This window comes from Caretta caretta, chromosome 3, assembly GCF_965140235.1.
Source record: "Caretta caretta isolate rCarCar2 chromosome 3, rCarCar1.hap1, whole genome shotgun sequence".
NCBI classification, from domain to species: domain Eukaryota; kingdom Metazoa; phylum Chordata; order Testudines; family Cheloniidae; genus Caretta; species Caretta caretta.
Window position 1 is genome coordinate 158,149,245 of NC_134208.1, and position 22,009 is coordinate 158,171,253.

General features: G+C 40.4%; 1 protein-coding gene across 7 annotated transcripts in view; it reads left to right on the forward strand.

The window, feature by feature from the left end:
• Nucleotides 1-22,009, forward strand: part of CDC42BPA (CDC42 binding protein kinase alpha) — a 327,653-nt gene that overhangs the window by 129,232 nt on the left and 176,412 nt on the right. For all 7 annotated transcript variants that reach the window (XM_048843358.2, XM_048843360.2, XM_048843359.2 and 4 more), the window contains exon 5: nucleotides 6,982-7,130. In XM_048843358.2, the coding sequence (XP_048699315.1) occupies nucleotides 6,982-7,130 (149 nt within the window). The remainder of the gene's footprint in view (nucleotides 1-6,981; nucleotides 7,131-22,009) is intronic.

Here is a 22,009-nt window from a genome sequence, read left to right on the forward strand (position 1 = left end):
GAACAGTCAGCATGGATTCACCAAGGGCAAGTCATGCCTGACTAATCTAATTGCCTTCTATGACGAGATAACTGGCTCTGTGGATGAGGGGAAAGCAGTGGACATGTTATTCCTTGACTTTAGCAAAGCTTTTGACATGGTCTCCCACAGTATTCTTGCCAGCAAGTTAAAGAAGTATGGGCTGGATGAATGGACTATAAGGTGGATGGAAAGCTGGCTAGATTGTCGGGCTCAACGGGTAGTGATCAATGGCTCCATGTCTAGTTGGCAGCCGGTATCAAGTGGAGTGCCCCAAGGGTCGGTCCTGGGTCCGCTTTTGTTCAATATCTTCATAAATGATCTGGAGGATGGTGTGGATTGCACTCTCAGCAAGTTTGCAGATGACACTAAACTGGGAGGAGAGGTAGATATGCTGGAGGGTAGGGATAGGATACAGAGGGACCTAGACAAATTGGAGGATTGGGCCAAAAGAAATCTGATGAGGTTCAACAATGACAAATGCAGAGTCCTGCACTTAGGACGGAAGAATCCCATGCACCGCTACAGACTAGGGACCGAGCGGTTAAGCAGCAGTTCTGCAGAAAAGGACCTAGGGGTTACAGTGGACGAGAAGCTGGATATGAGTCAACAGTGTGCTCTTGTTGCTAAGTAGGCTTACGGCATTTTGGGATGTATAAGTAGAAGCATTGCCAGCAGATCGAGAGACGTGATAATTCCCCTCTGTTCGACATTGGTGAGGCCTCATCTGGAGTACTGTGTCCAGTTTTCGGCCCCACATTACAAGAGGGATATGAAAAAATTGGAAAGCGTCCAGCGGAGAGCAACAAAAATAATCTGGAGCACATGACTTACAAGGAGTGTCTGAGGGAACTGGGATTATTTAGTCTGCAGAAGAGAAGAATGAGGGGGGATTTGATAGCTGCTTTCAACTACCTGAAAGGGGGTTCCAAAGAGGATGGCTCTAGACTGTTCTCAGTGGCACCAGATGGCAGAACAAGGAGTAATGGTCTTAGATTGCAGTGGGGGAGGTTTGGGTTGGATATTAGGAAAAACTTTTTCACTAGGAGGGTGGTGAAGCACTGGAATGCGTTACCTAGGGAGGTGGTGGAATCTCCTTCCTTAAAGGTTTTTAAGGTCAGGCTTGACAAAGTCCTGTCTGGGATGATTTAGTTGGGGATTGGTCCTGCTTTGAGCAGGGGGTTGGACTAGATGACCTCTTGAGGTCCCTTCCAACCTTGATATTCTATGATTCTATGACTTGAAATGAGAGAATCAGATCATCTTTGGTTGAAAGATTCCGTGACTAACTCTTATTTCGTCTGCCAAACGAGAACCAAGGAATTTATGTGCATATCTGAGAATTCCTCAGAGTTATATTGGGTAGAAAGATGTAGATACTTGCTATATAAAGAATTTATATGGTCAGCTTTTAGTTCTTCTACTTCGCTCGGGATGGAGCATGATTTAGGCACATAAGACATTTGGTGACCTCTATACAGTTCAGCTGACAACATGAGAACTGACCAGCCAACCAACTTGTGAAATCCATTGAACTGCACCTTACTGCTATATAGATAAAGAACAGTTTAAAAATAGAAATCTCCTCTTTGTAATGTTCTTTTTTTGATCTTCTTAATTATGTTGGTCTTAGAAGAAAATAATAATGCATTTATGTGAATGAATGATACTACTTGGGACAGTGGTTTGTATATTGTCTAAAGAATTCACTCCATTTTTGCATTAAAAATTTACCTTACAAATTTAACTTTGATCCTGAAAATATTCATGCACACCCTTAACTTCAAGCACATAGTCCCAATAACTTCAATGTGACTATTTGCAGGCCTGGGTGTTAGATGATATTTTATTATCACTTTATTGCTTTTGTTACACCTGGAAAAATTTATTTTGTAGTAGAACGAAGATATAAAAGTGCTGTATAACAAGCAAACAAAAAAAATCCCTTTGTATTTATGGTTGCATCAACTAAATTTTTTTTTAATGGCTTCCAAAAATATTGTGTTAAAAAAGGTGAATGATCGCTGTAGACAAATACACAAGATCGTGTTTCAGTGAAGAAAAAGGAATGCTGTTGCAGTTTTTTCCTGCATTCTTTCTCAGCAATAACTAGGCTTGGCAGAATTCAATGTTTATTTATAATTTTGATGGATAATATCAATGTTTATTTTTAAGCATTTTTTTTCTGTTTTGATTGACGTTAATTTTCACAGTTGTGGGAAATTATGGAGGAGGGTCAGAAAATAATTATTTAATGAGAGTAGATGTTGAGATTCAAAAAGTTAAAGCTTTATAACAGTTAAAACACAAATTGTCATGATCATGTCAAAATATACAAACTCTGCATTCTCAAGCAGCATTTTTCTTTTCGTGTCTGTAAATTTCTGTTATTAAGGTGGAAATATTTTTTCTCAATTTGTGTGTGTGTACAGCAAAATTGATGTTTACCGACATTTACCAATAACAATCTAATCCTAGCAATAACTGAAGCATGGATGGATGAGAGCAAAACCACTACACAGCAAATCAGTTAATAATCATCACATTCTGTATACAACCACGTCAGCTTTTAAAAAGTATTACCTGGAAGGCTATCCGATATTACACATCTCATTTGGGGGTGAGGGATAGCTCAGTGGTTTGAGCATTGGCCTGCTAAACCCAGGGTTGCGAGTTCTATCCTTGAGGAGGCCATTAGGAATCTGGGGCAAAAAAATTGGGGATTGATCCTGCTTTGAGCAGGGAGTTGGACTAGATGACCTCCTGAGGTCCCTTCCAATCCTGATATTCTATGATTTCACTGGGATTTTTCAGAGCAGTGGTGACCATAGCTTATTTGCCTTGTGTAAGGCATGCTAGCAAGACATCTTGCAGCATAGCAGGTTTGCAACTCAATGGCAGACAGCGACACAGTAACATTTTGACTATTGATATTTTGAAGACTTTGTGGAAAGACTTTATTCATTTCTCCACAACAATTGGTAAACTTAAAAATGGTTCCCAGGAGAATGTCACAATGTGCTGTTTCAAGTTGTTACAGTCAGTGGAGTTCTAAAACACAGGATCCAAAACTACTTTTCTTTTCAGCAGAATCTGTTTCCTCTTCAAACAATGTATAAAAACTTTCAACAAAAAACCTTAAGGGTGACCAAATATGGAGGGGTAAAAGTTATTCCTCACAAATGTAGACTCTAATGTTGGGGAGATCCCCCTGTCCCATTCCCTTGCTTACCTCTTAGTCGGGCAAGGCACAAGATTCCCCACCTGAGTTCCCCTGCCAAATTATTCTGGTTTTGGCAATCATTTTGTCCTATTTTTAAATGTTTTTCATTCCTCTGTTGCTGTTCAAAAGACACACACACACACACAAAAAGGAAAATTGACTTCCTATGAAGGAACATCCATGAAACTGACTATCCACAAAATGTTGGCATTGAAGTTAGAAATAGGCAAATTGAAAATATACAGCACCATACCTTTGTGCTATATTACTCCTACATCACTATATCCTACTCTAAAGACAGATGATTGGAAACGTGGATATACACTATTTTCCTTGAAGATAGAGAAATAGTAAATAAAGTAATGAACTTGAGAAAGAGACCTTCAACTATTATTGTGAATTTTGGTGGAAAATTTGATCAATTAATTAGTCTTTCATCATGATGATCAAGGTTATATTATCGTAATGTGCTTTCTGTAATAGGTGTTGAAAAGTTTGGTCCTGTGCAGATTATCCAGACCATTTTCAAACCCAGCTGGATGTTTTTCCAGGGGGACCCATACTGTTAGCAATCTTTGTAAACCATAAATAGTTTTCCTACCCTCAACAGGTCCAGATAGTCTAATTACACACTGTGTGTGGAACAATCCAAATTTGCCTCTGAGTTTCACAGAAAAGGTTTCATCATGCCATCTGGAGTGGCTCATGAGTGTGAGTTCCAAACTCAGGGCAGACTGTCCAGGAACAGGACACAAACCCCCAAATGGTTGTATGTTCTATAATTAGATTTCACCAAACAAAGTAACAAGTGTGAACTCCTAAAGGACTATAATAGCCTTAACATGGAGTCACAGACACTACTCTTAGTCTGTCTTGCCACAAAGGCAAGTTTCTCTCTGTGATAGATGGTCCCTTCCATCAAAAATCATAACAATATTCAGGTTACTCCCAGTACCAAAAGGACCAGTCTCTTACCCCAAGTCAACTGTATTTCAGCTCTTAAACCAAAGAAAATGCTTGTAGCCTATACTGTAATAAATTATCAAAAGATTTATTAACTAGGAAAAAGAACTGTTTTATTTGCAAGCAGATAAATGAGTTTTATGATATTTAAAGCAGATAAATGACTTCATCTTAGATTTCAAAAGATAATATAGAGTTTACTTATTATAGAAGTTTCTATGTCCTTTAGAGCTAACCCAAGCTAAACACAGTTGGAGATCCCTTGCTTATGCCTAGAAATCTCTGCCTTTCCGAGATCAATCAGTATAGGGATAACAATTTCTCCTTAACAGGCACTTTTATTGCCTTCCCCCAGGGCTCATGCTGTGATGGGACGAGAGCTTGTGCACATAACTTCTGTTGTTGGGGAGGAGATAACACTTCTTGTGGTAAACTAGCATTTTACATTTGGTAATGCTTCTCTCTTCACTGTGGGGGATTTACAGTCTTAGCAAACATTTTCATAGTTACAGAGCAAACATTTAAACATTGCCTTATAACATTGGATATAGATACTATAAGTAGGATTAACACATGCAGCATCCTACAAGCACTCCGTAAAGTCTAAACACAAAAGCATTCTTATAATTCTAATAGCTATTTTAAGAATACTAACACACAGGTAAGCCAGTCTGGTTTCCAGCTGTGCATTTGTCAGTGTTCAGTGAGGCCTGGGGCCCTGGCAAGAGCAGGCACGGGCTCCGCTAGCGTCACAGACATTATAAGGGTTTTTTTAGCAACAGTGGTGGACTGTGCCAGTTTTGTTTGTTCAGCTGCTGATGAAATTCCAGAAAATAAGGCTTTTTTTTTCCCCCGCTTTGCCTTTTCAGTTGCTATCCCTGAGTCCAGAGTCTTAGAGCTTCTCTACGTGAAAGCAGTAAAGACTATGGAGGTATGAGCTGTAGAGTGCATTAACGTGTTGCACTCTAACTGCCCTCTGTAAAACCTGCTGGCGTAAACTAAAAGGCACCTAGTTTGTGTTGATGCTACCATCAACATGAATTAGGCATCTTTTTGTTCTCACTAGCGGGGTGTACAATGAGCTGTTGGGGTGCAACATGTTAGAGCACTCCACAATTCACACCCCAGTAGTCCTCACCATGTTGCTATGTAGACAAGCCCTTGGGGGACTTTTTCAATTAAAGAAAAATAAGTTACTCATAGTCTCAAAAGTTTTTACCTTGTTTGATCTGTTTCAGGTCATCTTGACCATATATTTGAATGCGTTTTCAGAGTTTAGTTTCCATAATATAGGAAAATAGAGAGGGGTTATGGTCTCTCAAAATCTATGATCACATCCCGTTGCAATCATATTTTATGTTTCATTGGGAAACATTTACTTAACTTTAAATCAGTAAACTCAAAAATTGCTTTTCTCTGTGATTGAAATTACAAAATGGTAATCCCTTCCACTGTCCGTGGATATTCTACCAGGAGCCAGTACTATGAACAGGGAATCTGTTGGTCCTTCCCTATCCCAAGACTGGTTTAAGGTAAAGCATTTATTTTTCTGGTTTCAGAGTGGAACCTGTGTTTAGTCTGTATCGCAAAAACAACGAGGAGTACTTGTGGCACCTTAGAGACTAACAAATTTATTTGGGCATAAGCTTTCATGGGCTAAAACCCACTTCATCAGATGCATGGAGTGGAAAATACAGTAGGCAGGTATATATACACAGTACATGAAAAGATGGGAGTTGCCTTACCAAATGCGGGGGTCAGTGCTAACAAGACAATTCAGTTAAAGTGGAAGTGGGCTATTCTCAACAGTAGAATGCCAAGGGAGGAAAAATCTCTTTTGTAGCGGTAATGAGGCCAATGTAATCAGTGTGGCCCATTTCAAACAGCTGACAAGAAGTTGTGAGTAACAATAGGGGAAATTAGTTTTTTGTAGTGACCCATCCACTCCCAGTTTTTATTCAGGCCTAATTTGATGGTGTCCAGTTTGCAAATTAATTCCAGTTCTGCAGTTTCTCATTGGAGTCTGTTTTTGAAGGTTTTTTGGTTGAAGAATTGCCACTTTTAAGACTGTTGTTGAGTGTCCAGGGAGATTGAAGTGTTCTCCGACTGTTTTTTTTAATGTTATAATTCTTGACGTCTGATTTGTGTCCATTTATTCTTTTGTGTAGAGACTGACCGGTTTGGCCAATGTACATGGCAGAGGGGCATTGCTGGCACATGATGACATATATCACATTGGTAGATGTGCAGGAAGAAATTGCGTCAAACTAGAGGAAATGTGTGGCCCCTAAATAAGATCCCATGCTAACCCAACTTTTTTTTTCAGTTAAATTTTTTAATACTTTAAGACTTTTGTATTCCATTTAAGGAGATTTTTATAATAAACTGAGAGAACTTAATTTCATAATCTTGTCTGATTCTGGAATGGTGAACTAGACAGACACTTTCCCTGTCTTTTTGTTTAATTTATTTGGACATAGGTAAATATGAAATCTTTACAAAAAAAAATTTGCTAAAAACAAGTTTATGGTTTGCAGGATAACAAGGAATGTCAAAGGTTATTTGAAAAGGTACATTTATGAAGGCTATTTTTTTAAAAATGCTTCTTTTACTGTTTTGTCTCCATTTTAAGAAAATGTCACGAAGAGCACTTCAGTGGTATCTAAAGTATTAATAATAGTCTGCAGTTCTTTAGCTGTACTTGGATTGTATTGGTCTTTGAGTCATTGTGTAAATTTTTTTTCTTTGTGTCTCCCATACCTCTCCCTTACTCATAGTACCTGGTTATGGATTACTATGTTGGAGGAGATCTGCTCACCCTGCTCAGCAAGTTTGAGGACAGGTTACCTGAAGATATGGCTCGTTTTTATTTGGCTGAAATGGTGATAGCGATCGATTCTGTACATCAGTTACACTACGTCCATAGGTAAGGAAATCCAGCACTGAAATACAGAGATGACTTTAACACTGCATTATGGACCACTTCCTGCAGTTCTAACTTCACCAAATTCCTGTTGAAGTTAAGGGGAGTTTTACCTGAGGGCAAGATTTTGCTTTAGTGGTCAATTAGAGTGGGCGCAACTGGCAAATATTGAATGTAATGGTGACCACTGTATATGTGGCTTCATTTTTTGGATGTTCAGAACTGTTGCCAGGCTTGTTCAACAAGCTTAAAGATATTTCTCGAAAAAATCTTTGTCATTGGCATCTTCTAAATCAATATGCGTGTTTTATTTGTTAAATGTAGATCTTTCACAAAATATGGCTGCTGTGTGATTTGCTAACTTGGACACCAGGCATCTGTGCAGATACCTGGAGGGTGGGTCACATTGCAGGATCAAGTCTTATGCTTGGAATGTGTCTCTTGATTAGTTTCTTCTGTGCATAAATATTTCAAAGCACGAAATTAAGTGTTGGAATTTTGATTTTTTTTTTAAAGTTTTGTTTTGGATTTGGTAACATTTCTAGCAATCGACTGCTTATGGCTTTATGGTAGTGACTAAGTTATTTGTACAAATAACTGAAAGCATTTGAACTTAATTTAAATGTAATGTCAAATGTGGTGCATTAGTTTGATGTATAAAAATGGCTCATTCCTGCCATTGCTTTTAACACGGTGCTCTTGCTGACTTCAGTAACAGCTTCATAATGATGGCAGGGGCAGTTCCAAAATGATAGTAGGATACTGCCTAAAGAGAGAGAGTGGGTTGTCCAAAATGATTCAACATTGAGCTAACTTTGCTTTCATTGAAGTTAATAATAAAACTCCCCTTGGCTTCAGTTGGAGCAGAGTTAATTTAACTACATATAAGCCCTTTTGGAAATTCCACCTAAGACTCCTTTTGAGCATAAACAACACTAGTGATTATTTGGCCATTCATATTGGCCTGATCTCCTCTCCAGAAGTGATCACAAGGTTGCCCTTGGGATCCATTTCAGTTTAGCATGAGTTTGGTATGAAGAAATGTCCTAATGATTGATTTTATTTTGATTTGAGGTTGCTCTTCATGAAAGGGTCCTAGCTAGGAGCACCTTGTGATTTTACATTGGTAAGCTCTGATTTGTCTTGCTTAAGCATTGAAGTAGGCATCATTGGAATTGGGGTTTGTCAGGTTCCTCATTTCTCATGTGAAATGTGTTTGAAGTCTTGTGACTCACCATTTCCAGGGGAGAAAAGAATTGGTTGTTCTGTCAACGGACTGAATTTATGTGGAAAGGAGCTCTTTGTGAACCTTCCTAATGGAAAAGACCCATTAAAAGTATCTTATTTATGATCTTTGTGAATTCAAATGATTTCAAGTGTGTGTCTTTGAGAAGGTATGTGTTCTTAAATCATTTTGCACCTGATCCAGAGCTCATTGAAGTTGATGGAAAGACTGCTATTGACTTCAGTGGGCTTTGGATCAGGCTTTTAAAAAGTAACTTGTGTGTGAATTGTTGAGCCTGCTGACTGACTATTTTTTATGGCAGTGAAAGAGCATTTCAGATGCTAGCTAGGCTGCTAAACTTTTTCTCTTAAGTCAGCCTGTAGAGTAGCTACAGTTCTCAGAAAAATAATTGAAGACGTTTCTTTCAGAAGACAATCTTGTCATTCCTGTACTGGTAATACGTAATGTACAACATAGGTGACATTTCCATCTTCAGATTGTTTATGTCCCCAATGTTAAATTGGTTTGCATGTGAACTTGTGATACACAATTAAATGGCATCCTATAGGAGCTTTACAGCAACAGAACTGTTAGATTTGAAGATAGATGCTTGTAGGAATCAGTGTATGGACATATTAACTTACCCATACTTATTTGAAAATAGACTCCCGGTCCTTTTGTATTATTATTTGTAGCTTTGCCAGTGAGCTGCATGTAGCATATTCATAAATCTTCTCTTTAAGGTCAGTCCAAAAACGACACTTTTTATAATTCAAATAGAAGTAACTCAAAGTGTGTTTATAAGGAAAAAAGCTTTTTGCAAAGATGAAAAATTCAAAAGGGCCTTGAGTAAGTGTTAAGTGATCAGCCTTTGAAATGTGATCCATTTCCCTGTTACTTTATTGAGATGTTTGCAGCTGTTACAGCAGAAGAAAGGAAAACATTTGTAAGTGCCAGCAGTGCTCTTTCCTGAAAAAATAACCCTGGTGGCCTCCTCCTCTGGCGAGGGGGAAATATTGTTGTGGGAGGTGGAGGGCCGGGGAAAGGCAAAAGAGAACATATATTAATAGAAAGTGATAATGTAATATCTGTTGTGCCAGTACTTCTGATGGATAGGCAGCATGCACAGGGATTTGAACTGTGTAGCTGGTGAATTAGAAACATCATATTTCATACATCTTTCTTTCAAGGTTATTTTGCTATCAAGATTCAGAACTCTACGGGGTTTGAATATTTAGTCTTGCTTTTTTGGTGTCCCAGCTCTTTCAGGACAGATTTTCACATTGACCACAACTAGTCTCATAGTCTGTGATAAGAGCACTTCCCCCTCCTGCCTATATTTCTTATATACTTTTTTTTATCCTTATTCCTCATCCCTTTTATCTTTATCCTTCATCCATTCCAGTCTTTTCTACTGTTCAGTAATTGCTTTTGTATTCTAGCTATAGAAGAGTGAAGTTTTTCTGGAGAATGGTGCTGATCACCATGGTAGTTATCCTGCAAGATAACCCAAGAGTTTTACCCAAGCCATTGTTGTCCTTCCATAATGGACTGTCAGGAGAGCTTATGGACATGAAACACAAGCAACCTTAGAACTATGCACCTCTGAAACTATAAACTATTGCAGAACTCCTCAGCTTTGTGTTGCTGTGCTGCAAGCCCTTAGGCAATTTCTGAGCGGGCATTGCTGGATTGCAGAACCCTTATTTGGAAGGCTGTAAAGTCTAGAGAATGGTAGGTGTTAACTAATATATAGCTAGCTTGTGTGTGTGTGTGTGTATCTGCACTATATATGAATATATGGTGCAGATAGACACGTGTGTATATATGCTTGCGCACTCTCTGTAAACATCTGAAAAGAGCTGCGTTCAAACTTACATGATAATATTTCACTGCTGCTCATGAATTTCAGGGAACAAATTGTGCAGTGTGTTACCCATTTGTTTTATCAATCTCATAAATTCTAATAATCATTAAAGTGCATTTTCTAGTAATACATAGGTTAACTACTTTATTCTTGGTGCAAGTCACTGATGCGTTTTGCATTAACCAATGGCATTGAGAGCTCCATGACTGACTCTGGAAAGATTAGTTTATATGAATTACCTTTAATTGAACATGGTTGCATATATACTTCTTGCCTGATTGTGCAGCCCTTACTCAAATAAGACTTCCTTGGGAGCTCATGTAAGGACTGTGTTTACCAGTGGTACCCATTTAATTTATTAGTTTAAAAAATTATTAAATTATGTTCTTTTGGTAGTAAGCCAAGGTTGAATATTGCCTTGTGCCATTTGTATGTAAGCTGTACTTTTCTGTACAGTATATGGTTTTACATGTAGGCAACAGAAACACTGTAAAGCAAGAGGAAAATGAAAAGAATCATAGCATCTTCATTATGTTTCTGGTGAAATATCTCAACTTGTATTAATACTAGTATGGTTTTAAAAAGTTTTTCTGTTTCCACTGTGATTAGGAGTAAATCATTCTCTTTCATATGCATTGCCAGGCTCTGCTTCCATGCATCATTGAGAGTTTGACCCTAACCCATATCTGAACAATCTTTGTCTTGAATTAGGTAGTTAGTCTTCATTACTGCATGTACAGCAATATGGCTGATATCATGTCATTAACACATGGAATTAGTCTCTTTTTCCTATGAGATTTTAAACTAGCCTTTTGCTTAAATTAATGCCGAGCCATTGACTATTGGTTGACTTGAGTTATTTAAATTAACATATTACAGTAATATATATCAAAGATTTCACTTGAGGATAGATGTTACTTTTGATGATGCTCTTTACCTGGGTTGAAAGACTGCTGTGTACAGTTAGAGACAGGGCAGTGCTGTAATCCAACCTCTTGTATATTCCATGAACCATGTTCTGATCTTGCAGGAGAATAGTGATATAGGTGATCATCCTGAGTACAAAGGACATAAATCTCTGCCTTCTCTTGTGTTTAACACATGTCAGCAGCCTTTTTACACTGAATAACATTCAGGAATTTGTGAGTGAGTGTGTTTTGCATTTTTTTAAAAATCCACTCACTTGATACTGGCCTAAAAACATAATAAAAATATCTGTCCATTAATATTGCATGATAATATTCATTTGTTAATATTTTGTTTTCATTACACTCTGCATTTCCCTACTGCTAGTTTATATTTTTTGATAAATTATTATAGTCACATAATCTGAGACTCCACTACAAGATGGAAAGGGTCCTATTCAAAACTAAGCAATGGCAAAGGTTAAAACCATAATTCAAGTGTATCCTCCTTAGTTTGTGCTAATTTATGGATGCTTATTGGGTGGCCTGCAGAAGCCTTTTACTGTATGTAGATAGAAGCTCAGAAGCCAGAAAACAGATTCATAAAGTTAATGGACACTTCCATAATAGCAATAACAATTAATTTTATTTCTAGAGCTTTTCTTCCCTTTGCACTCAAGCTGTTTTGCAACAATTCATATTAGAACAATACAGTATGTAGAAATGTGTTCAAACTTTTTCTATAGTAACTTGCCAAGAAGTGAAAGTTTCCTTTTAAGAGAAATGTTCTTCACTGTAGGTGGTTAAAGCTCCCCTTGAAGAATAGCTATTATCCCTAGGTCCCAATTCAGCACTTGAATTATGCATGTATATTCCACTGACTGCACTGAGAGCTCTCTGAATGTACCCAATGGGACTTCCATTGAAGAGTTTGACATCTTAAATTGGAGTTTTTGAACAATAAAACCTTTCATTTAATTGTAAAACCACAGTTCTGGTTCCAAGGGTAAAATAAAAAAACCTTTTAAGTTGATATTTGTCAAATAGCAAAACAAGATAATTCTGAAACAACTGTGTTGCTTAGTGATGAGAGAAGAGAAGAGGACTAGTTTTTGGGTTCTTTTTCAGCTCTTCTAATGACTTGCAGTTTGACCATGAGTGAGTAACTTAAACTCTTTGTCAATAAGCTTACTTTTCTGAGCAGTAAATATGATAACACTGAAAAACATTGTAAAGGAGTGTTGATGATGAAATACTTTAAATCTTCAAAGGGTTACACTACGTAAACATGACTGACAACTAAAGCCATTCTTTAGAGAGAAACAATAGCTTATAGATTTTTAGAATGTCTGTTCTTCGATCACTTAAGTTTGTTGGACAGAAATTCAGCATTGTTTGTTACTCCTCTTGGGGCCAAATTGTGTCATCAGATGCCTCTACATGACCATGATGAAGATCATTAGGAATTGTTTATGCATACAAACCCAAAATTTGGGCCCACGACTAGACATTTTTGCATTGTTTGGTCCCTCTTCTCTGAGCTCAAATTTCAAAAGTAACTAAAGCTAGACCTGTTAAATAGGAATGTTTTTTCCAGCCAGCCTGTATATAGCCTTTAACTCTTTGAGATTTAGGCTAGACAATCTACAAAAAATAGATGGCTGTTGTTTGCAGCAAGGACATCTTTTGGGGGTGGGGGGGAGGTCTACTGTTTTGTATACTCCTGACATATTAAGTCAATGTTGTTTTTTCTAAAACGTGGCTGGATGGCTGTCTCTTTGAATTTCCTTTTGCAGTTTTTTAGCTCAACTGAATCCTAAAGACTCAATTAAAGTTCATTCAGTTATGAAGTTGTCACTGACATCCATCAGCTTCCAGCTGATATTTTCTAAATGTAATCTGTATGACACTTACCTGGAGTTTGTTTTGTGCTTTTTCAAAACAATGTCTGATAAGGTCTCTGTCTTACAAAGGTGGTTTCCTTTCTGAGGATCTGCTATATGGAAACATTGCAAATTGCTTAATTTTAAGTGTTGAGTTAAGCATCCTTCCTGAATAGGGATGCTTTGCTGTATCAAAGCCTGAGTACTTAGCTCATATATGCCATTTCACTGGTCACATCAGGGCTGATACTGTGAGGTGCTGATCAACTTCTGAGAGGTGCTGAGGGTCCTCAACTCCCAGTGACTCTAAAGATAGTTGAGGATTCTCAGCAAGTTAGACATATTGAAATCAAAGCTTTGTTCATTCCTCTTCTTTTGTATTTAAAACTATTTTAGAGCAGAGTTCTCTAGCTAGCCACTTCATGCAAAAATCTGGAGTAGTTAATATAAAACAGGGTGTGTGGTTCTGCAAGGTGAGTGCTCCATCACTCCTTGACTTCAAAGACAGCTCAGAGCAGTCATAACCTTGCAGGCTTGGGCTCAAATTTTTACTTCCATTTGACAATTCTTAACTTCTGTAACTTTTTTTTAAGCAACATTAAAAGATCGTATGTCCTTTTTTTCAATCTTACTTTAACACTTCAACTCTTGAACTGTGCTGTATTTCCTGGTGTATAGTGCTATAGGCAGTTAGCTCATATGAGACACTGATGGACTTTTAAGAAGGCAGATGTCCCAAATGGAAATAAAACAGATTTTATTATAACCTTAAAAGTTCAAGCAGAATATGCTCTTTTTATAGATCTAAGAACTTTCCATTTTTAGCTATGAAATTCTTGTGATACTGTTTTCCTTTGTGACCTAGACTTACTGGTAGAGGCCTTGTACCTTTATGAAAGTTCTGATACCCGTTAATGTTGTTCCAGAACATAGTTAATTTTGAGTTTCAGAGAACAAGGGCCATGTGCCTAGGAGAAATTCTTTTGACATTTTAAAAGAAGAGTCTTGTGTATAGATACACTGTGCATACACTCCTGCAATACCACCTTCTTGTTTGAGTGATGGTCCCTGTTTGTATTCCACCTGAGGTACACATACACTCCATGCACCTGAAACTGGAAGATGTTTCATTAGCAGCGTCCATTGATCTGCACCTACTCCCTTCTCCTTGGGCTCTAAAGCAAGGATACAGGGAACATCTCTCTAGTTCCTTTCTGCCACCAGTGGTCTAAGACAGAACTTTGCTAGCACCCGCAGCTTTAGCTAGCGTTCTTTGTTTTATTAGTGTAAATAGTTGTAAATGGTGTTAGCCTGATAAAATTCTGATTTCAGTGTTAGGGTTCTTTTTAGTGAATTTTTTAGAGGCTGGGGTACCCCCCCCCAATCTCCCTGTAAAGGTACCTAGAATGTCTAGGACCCCAGGATTCAAGACCTGTGTAGTCTGCCCAGGGGCGTTCCCAGTTAGCGATGGCCACAACACTTGTCTGTGTTGCCTCAAGGAAACTCACGTCCCCTCCCAGTGTAATATCTAATGGTCCTTTCCTTACTGAATGAATCAGTCCTGTGAGCTCAGACTTCACACATTCTTGATGGATCACTCGATGAGGCCAAAGTTGGACCCTGGCCTATCAGAACCTAGGTACATCAGGGAGAGGCACTGAGAAGTGCCTCTTCAAGCGCGATGGCTCTGGCTACTAGACCTCAGAGAGCAGAGTTTAAGGACTCTAGCAGTAAACAAGGCAGACAGGAGGAGGATTAAAAGTAAGTGTTCTCACAAGGACGGACATGAGAAACCCCCCTCTAAGTCCTCGTCTAAGAAGATAACTTCTTCCCTGACCCATTTTAAGTTGGTGAGACTCTGTGCCATGGTATGGGTTGTGTCAGGAGCTCAAAAGGAACATGTTACTGGTTCCTCAGCACTAGGACCCAAAAGTGCCTCAAGACTGTCATCCACAGAAGTGGCAAGACATTTCTCCATACTGACAAAGCAAAGGAGTGAGTGGATGCTGACTTGCATGGGAAGTCCAATTACCTGTGGAGGATCTGCCCTTTAATGGAAATAACCTGTTCGGTAACAATGATTTGAAATACACTTATTTCCATGTAGATATCTGCTCCACACACAAGAGGTCCCTGCATTTTACCATTGACCTAGACCACTACCAATACAGAGTCTTCACAAAGGTAGTAGTAATAGTAGTGGTGGCATGTCTGCGTCATCAGGGTACTTCAGTATTCCCTTACCTGGAAAACTGGCTTCTCACGGGAAAGTCATACCAACTTTATTGCTGCTCTAACTCCTACAATCATTAGGTCTAGAGGTAAACGCAGAAAAGTCCACTTTAGTTCCCACAAAGACTATAGATTTTATTGGGGCCACCCTGGATTCAGTCACAGCCTAACTTACCTCAAGATTGGTTGCAGGCTATGACGGAATTCATCACTCTACCCCAAGTAAGGCCCCGTCATCCTCCTAGGATGTCTCGGATACATATGTGATATCCTTTGTGAGACTCCATCTATGATGTCTACAGTAGAGCCCTACATGGGACTAATGTAGAGCCCTGCAGTGGCATGAGGGTCCTGCAGGACTGGCTGTGATGATAGCGGTAGCAGCAGGATCAAGGAATAGTCCCATGCAGGGCTCTAGACTACAGGCATGATTGTGAACATTCTGTGCACCAAGCAAGCACTGTCTGGATAAATTGATCATGCTCCCACACACAATCTTGACAAAGGCTTGCAAATGGTTCCTGTTGTTTACCTGTAACCTTCACATTCAAGTCATGTCAGACAACATGAAAACAGTCTATTGCATCAACAAGCAGGGAGGAGCATTATCCATCTTTCTGTGCACAGAGGCTGTCAATGCCGGGAATTGATGCCTCCATCACCATATCACCATCTTGGTGGTGCACCTACCAAAAGTGCAGAACGTTCTGACAGCCTCAGCAGACATTTCTCCAGAGACCACAAGTGGGAACTACACCACTTGGGAGTGCGCAGTATGTTTCAAGAAGAGGATTCCTGGTGAGGGATCTCTTTGCATCTCCTGAGAACAGGAAAAGCTTAGCCAACTGTTCCTAAGTAGTCCGTGGCCACAGCTGCAGAGGGGATCCATTTCTTGTCTGGTTTCAGAGCAGCAGCCGTGTTAGTCTGTATTTGTAAAAAGAAAAGGAGTACTTGTGGCACCTTAGAGACTAACAGATTTATTTGAGCATAGGATGAAGTGAGCTGTAGCTCACGAAAGCTTATGCTCAAATAAATTTGTTAGTCTCTAAGGTGCCACAAGTACTCCATTTCTTGTCTGGTGGTTGGAACAAGTAATTTATGTGTTTCTGTCTAGGCCTGTCTTAACACGAGTTCTGAGGAAGATCAGACAAGACAAAGCAACATATCCTCCAGATGGCCATGCGCCCATGCATCCACATTCAGCTCTTGCCAGACCTCTTAACCCAGGACAGAAGCAAGGTCCTTCATCCCAACCCAGCATCTCTCCATCTGGCAATTTGGTATTTGGACAATGAACTTAAAAAAATCCTGCTTGATTTCTGTATAGCCCATCCTTAGCAACAGCAGAAAAGACACTATAAGGAAATACTATATAATAAATTGAAAGGTTCTCTGTATGGTGTCAGCATCATCAGCTGCCCTCGGAGGATTCCGAGATTCCAACTATACTGGTTTACTTCCTCTCTCTGAAAATTACACGATTGTCCCTCAACTCCTTATGAATGTACTTGGCAGCTATTTCACTCTCCCAGTGGATGACTATACAATCTTTGCTCACCTGATTATTATAAAGTTTTCTGAAGGGCCTGATCCCCCTCCCGCCCTCCGAATCCCTTGATCCCAGCCCAGTGCCCCTCTTGTACCCCAAGCCTCTCATCCCGTGCCCCATCCCAGAGCCCCCACCCCTAGCCAGACCCTTCACACACGTGTGCGCACGTGCGCACACTCACACACGCACCTGCAGCCCCTTTGTGTCAGGCAAAATGGCCCTTAACACCCTGGCTCCCCTTGGAGTACAGTTCTCCCAGGCACTGCAGAAGACAGTGTGAGGATCCCTCTTAAGCTCTACCATAGGGGACATACCAGGGTGGGGGGCTGGCCATACTAGGGGCGGGTTGAGGTTGGGCTGCACCATTGTGGAGATTTCAGGCAGCACTGTGTGGTTCATGGAGCTGCCATTAATTTAGGCCTCTAGGGCTGTCTAAATTACACCAGAAGTGTCTTCAGCTCCCAGAGCAGCCCAGCATTAGGAGGGTACAAAGGTGGTTTAAATCCACCTTAGCTCTCACCTCCTCCCGGGTTGCAATTTCTGTACCTCTTAGAGGTTCAAGGCCACACAATGACTCATGGCACACATTATATGAATTAAAAGCTGGCTGACTGATCGGAAGTGGTTCTTGGCCCTACACTAGCAAACATTTTTTATCAGTAACCTGGAAGAAAACATAAAATCATCACTGATAATGTTTGCAGATGACATAAAAATTGGGGAAGTGATCAATAATGAAGAGGACAGGTCTGTGATACAAAGCAATCTGGATCTCTTGGTAAGCTGGGCACAAGCAAACAATATGCGTTTTAAGTTACAGCTAAATGTAAATGTATGTATCTAGGAAGAGAGAATGTAGACCAGACTTCTAGAATGGGCAACTCTATGCTGGGACCCAGTGACTCTGAAAAAATTTTGGCAGTTGTGCTGGACAGTCAGCTGAACATGAGCTTCCAGCATGATGCTGTTGCCAAAGGGCTAATAGGATCCTTGGATGCATAAACAGGAGAATCTAAAGTAGGAAAAGGGGGTTATTTTATCTCTGTATTTGGCACTTGTGAAATTGCTGCTGGAATAGTGTGTCCAGGTCTGGTGTCCCCAGTTCAAGAAGGATGTTAATAAATTGGAATGGGTTCAGAGAAAAGCCATGAGAAAGATTAGAGGATTAGAAAACATGCCTTACAGTGACAGACTCAAGGAGCTCAGTCTGTTTAGCTTAACAAAGAAAAGATAAAAGTGGTGACTTGATAGCAGTGGTGCCCAAATTTTTCCTGTCATGCCCCACCTTACCAGTAATGGAATCTGTCCATGCCCCCTTCCATTACAGCACAGTTGGCTCAGCAGTGGGGATTGTGCTGAAGGCAGCGCTGGGGGCAGTACTGGGGATGGGCGAGGAGCCAAGGCTAGAGGCAGAGCTGGCTTGGGGACGGAGAGGGAATGAGAGCAGAGTAGGGGGTGGGTCTGGGCTGGGGCTGCTGGCTGGGCCTGAACTGGGCTGGGGACAGAGCAGAGAACAGATTGGAGCTCTGGCTGAGAGGAGAGCTGGGCTGGGGGCAGAGCTGGGCTGAGTGGTGCTCCCTCCCTGCCCCCTGAACATTTCTCCATGCCCTCCTGCGGAGGGGGGGCATGCCCCACAGTTTGGGGACCACTGGTCTATAGGTACCTGCATGGGGAACAAATACTTGACAATCAAGCAGAGAAATGTATAACATGATTCAGTGGTTGAAAGTTGGAGCCAGACAAATTTAGACTGGGTATAAGGTATACACTTTTGACAGTTAGGATAATCAACCATTGGAACAATCCACCAAGGGTCATGGTGGATTCTCTATCATTGACCATTTTTAAATCAAAATTGGATGTTTTCTAAAAGCTCTGCTCTAGGAATTATTTTGGGGAAGTTCTTTGGCTGTGTTGTATAGGAGGTCAGGCTAGATGATTGCAGTGGTCCTTTCTGGCCTTGGAATGTATGAATCTGAATGTTAGAGCCAATATTAGAATTTGGCTCCCAATCTCATGATACTCCAGATTGTCACAAAGCGATTATAAACATAATAATATCCACATACTGGCATGTGCCAACATAAATTGGACATTTTTCTTTGTGATGAATGACAAATCCTCACTTACATCCTTATCAAGAAAATATTTTTGAAAGATTAAACATCTTTGTCCTTTTCGGTTAATGCTACAGAAGTGCAGCTAAATATGGGATGTGAGCTGTCAAGTTCCAGCTATTCATAAATTTTTCCTATTCTTACAGCTGAAAAGATTAAGTATGCAAATGATAAACACATGTAATTCCTGAATGTTTTGAACAAGTACACACGCCCACAACCCTGCTCAATCTTATTTTATTTCTGAACTCCTAAAAGTTGTTCCTATATTTTGTCTGTAATGGAATGTATTTTGACATTTTAAAACCAGAAATATATCAGATCATCATCTACTTTTTTTTAACTTCAGCTTCTGTTCTGAAATGTAATTTTTAGCTGGACTGTATCAGAGAGCTCTAAAAATGGAGCAGTTGAATTCTCTGCAGAGTTGATATCCTTTCTGAAAGAGACCTAATGTAAGAATAAATCTATTAAAAGAATGAAAGTGCTCTCTCCTCTCCAATCATGATTGCCTCTGCCTTGCTTTTAGTAGGAAGATACCATTTTGCCCTCAGTAAAAATCCTCCTGTGGACATCACGAACAAGGTCAGCTCCCAGACTACTGCACTGGCCAGCACAGTATGGGGAGGAGGTGACCAGCCCTCTGTGGAGAAACTATTTAGAAGTTCAGGACTATTTAGAAAAGCTGGACGAGCACAAGTCCCTGGGGCCGGATACGCTGCATCTGAGAGTGCTAAAGGAGTTGACGGATGTGATTGCAGAGCCATTGGCCATTATCTTTGAAAACTCATGGCAATCAGGGGAGGTCCCGGACGCCTAGAAAAAGGCTAATATAGTGCCTATCTTTAAAAAAGGGAAGGAGGAGGATCCGGGGAACTACAGGCCAGTCAGCCTCACCTCAGTCCCTGGAAAAATCATGGAGCAGGTCCTCAAAGATTCAATTCTGAAGCACTTAGAGGAGAGGAAAGTGATCAGGAACAGTCAGCATGGATTCACCAAGGGCAAGTCATGCCTGACTAATCTAATTGCCTTCTATGATGAGATAACTGGCTCTGTGGATGAGGGGAAAGCAGTGGACATGTTATTCCTTGACTTTAGCAAAGCTTTTGACATGGTCTCCCACAGTATTCTTGCCAGCAAGTTAAAGAAGTGTGGGCTGGATGAATGGACTATAAGGTGGATGGAAAGCTGGCTAGATTGTCGGGCTCAACGGGTAGTGATCAATGGCTCCATGTCTAGTTGGCAGCCGGTATCAAGTGGAGTGCCCCAAGGGTCGGTCCTGGGTCCGCTTTTGTTCAATATCTTCATAAATGATCTGGAGGATGGTGTGGATTGCACTCTCAGCAAGTTTGCAGATGACACTAAACTGGGAGGAGAGGTAGATATGCTGGAGGGTAGGGATAGGATACAGAGGGACCTAGACAAATTGGAGGATTGGGCCAAAAGAAATCTGATGAGGTTCAACAAGGACAAGTTCAGAGTCCTGTATTTAGGACAGAAGAATCCCATGCACCGCTACAGACTAGGGACCGAGCGGCTAAGCAGCAGTTCTGCAGAAAAGGACCTAGGGGTTACAGTGGACGAGAAGCTGGATGAGAGTCAACAGTGTGCCCTTGTTGCCAAGAAGGCCAATGGCATTCTGGGATGTATAAGAAGGGGCATTGCCAGCAGGTCGAGGGACGTGATCATTCCCCTCTATTCAACATTGGTGAGGCCTCATCTGGAGTACTGTGTCCAGTTTTGAGCCCCACACTACAAGAAGGATGTGAAAAAACTGGAAAGCATCCAGCGGAGGGCAACAAAAATGATTAGGGGACTGGAACACATGATTTATGAGGAGAGGCTGAGGGAACTGGGATTGTTTAGTCTACGGAAGAGAAGAATGAGGGGGGATTTGATAGCTGCTTTCAACTACCTGAAAGAGGGTTCCAAAGAGGATGGCTCTAGACTGTTCTCAGTGGCACCAGATGGCAGAACAAGGAGTAATGGTCTCAAGTTGCAGTGGGGGGAGATTTAGGTTGGATATTAGGAAAAACTTTTTCACTAGGAGGGTGGTGAAGCACTGGAATGCGTTACCTAGGGAGGTGGTGGAATCTCCTTCCTTAGAAGTTTTTAAGGTCAGGCTTGACAAGCCCTGGCTGGGATGTTTAGTTGGGGATTGGTCCTGCTTTGAGCAGGGGGTTGGACTAGATGACCTCCTGAGGTCCCTTCCAACTGTGATATTCTGTGATCCCTGAAATATTTCCTTTCAGCTAGCAGAGAGTTTAGGATTTAAGATCATTCACAAGATGCCCTTTATTTTTCAACTATAAACTTTGTTGCCAGTATATCTATTTTTGATGTGCTGAGTCAGGAGTTTGTTGTCTTCTGGGTGTGTCCTGTATTTCTTGATCATTAATTTACTTAAGTGGAAAATTTTGGAGTGGAGGGCACATCTAAAAAGTAAGCAGCATTGAGTAGTTTGTGTGAGTCAAGTCGACACATGTGTGAGCCAAATTTGCTGGCTTTTGGTAAAGTGAACCATAATTGTGGCTTTAAAAGATCACAACTGCATATTTTAAGCATGTTTACCAGACTCTGCAACAGACATAATGTCCAAAACACATGAGAAGATGTACTTACCAAGACTGCTGAGAGTGAAGGAAACAGGCAGAGCTGCAAAGGAAAAAATAACATAGATTATTTTAGTAGTCTAGTGAAATTGTATTGCTTTGAATTGTTGTAAGATTTAATTTTACATTAACAAGTATAGGACTGGTATTCATTTTAGTGATAATTCATAAAGCTAATGCTCCCCTATATAAGTTATTCCTTTGTAAAGATAAAAAAATGCTGTGATTCTGAGCTCTTGAGTTTCCTCCCCATTCTTCCATTGAATAGGGCAGGAAATCAAGGAAATTTCCACAGTCTCTGGGCTTCCATATTTCTTCCAGGCGCCTTGGCTACAGATGTCGGCATCTTCTCCCAGAGTCCCCCTTCAGGGAGATTTCCAGTCTGTGCAAACTAATAGTGCCTTGACACAGATTTTCTGGCACCAATGACTGTTGCTGCCAGGTTTTTCTGAGGAGTTTGGGATGGGATGGAAATATTCTGAAACTACCAGA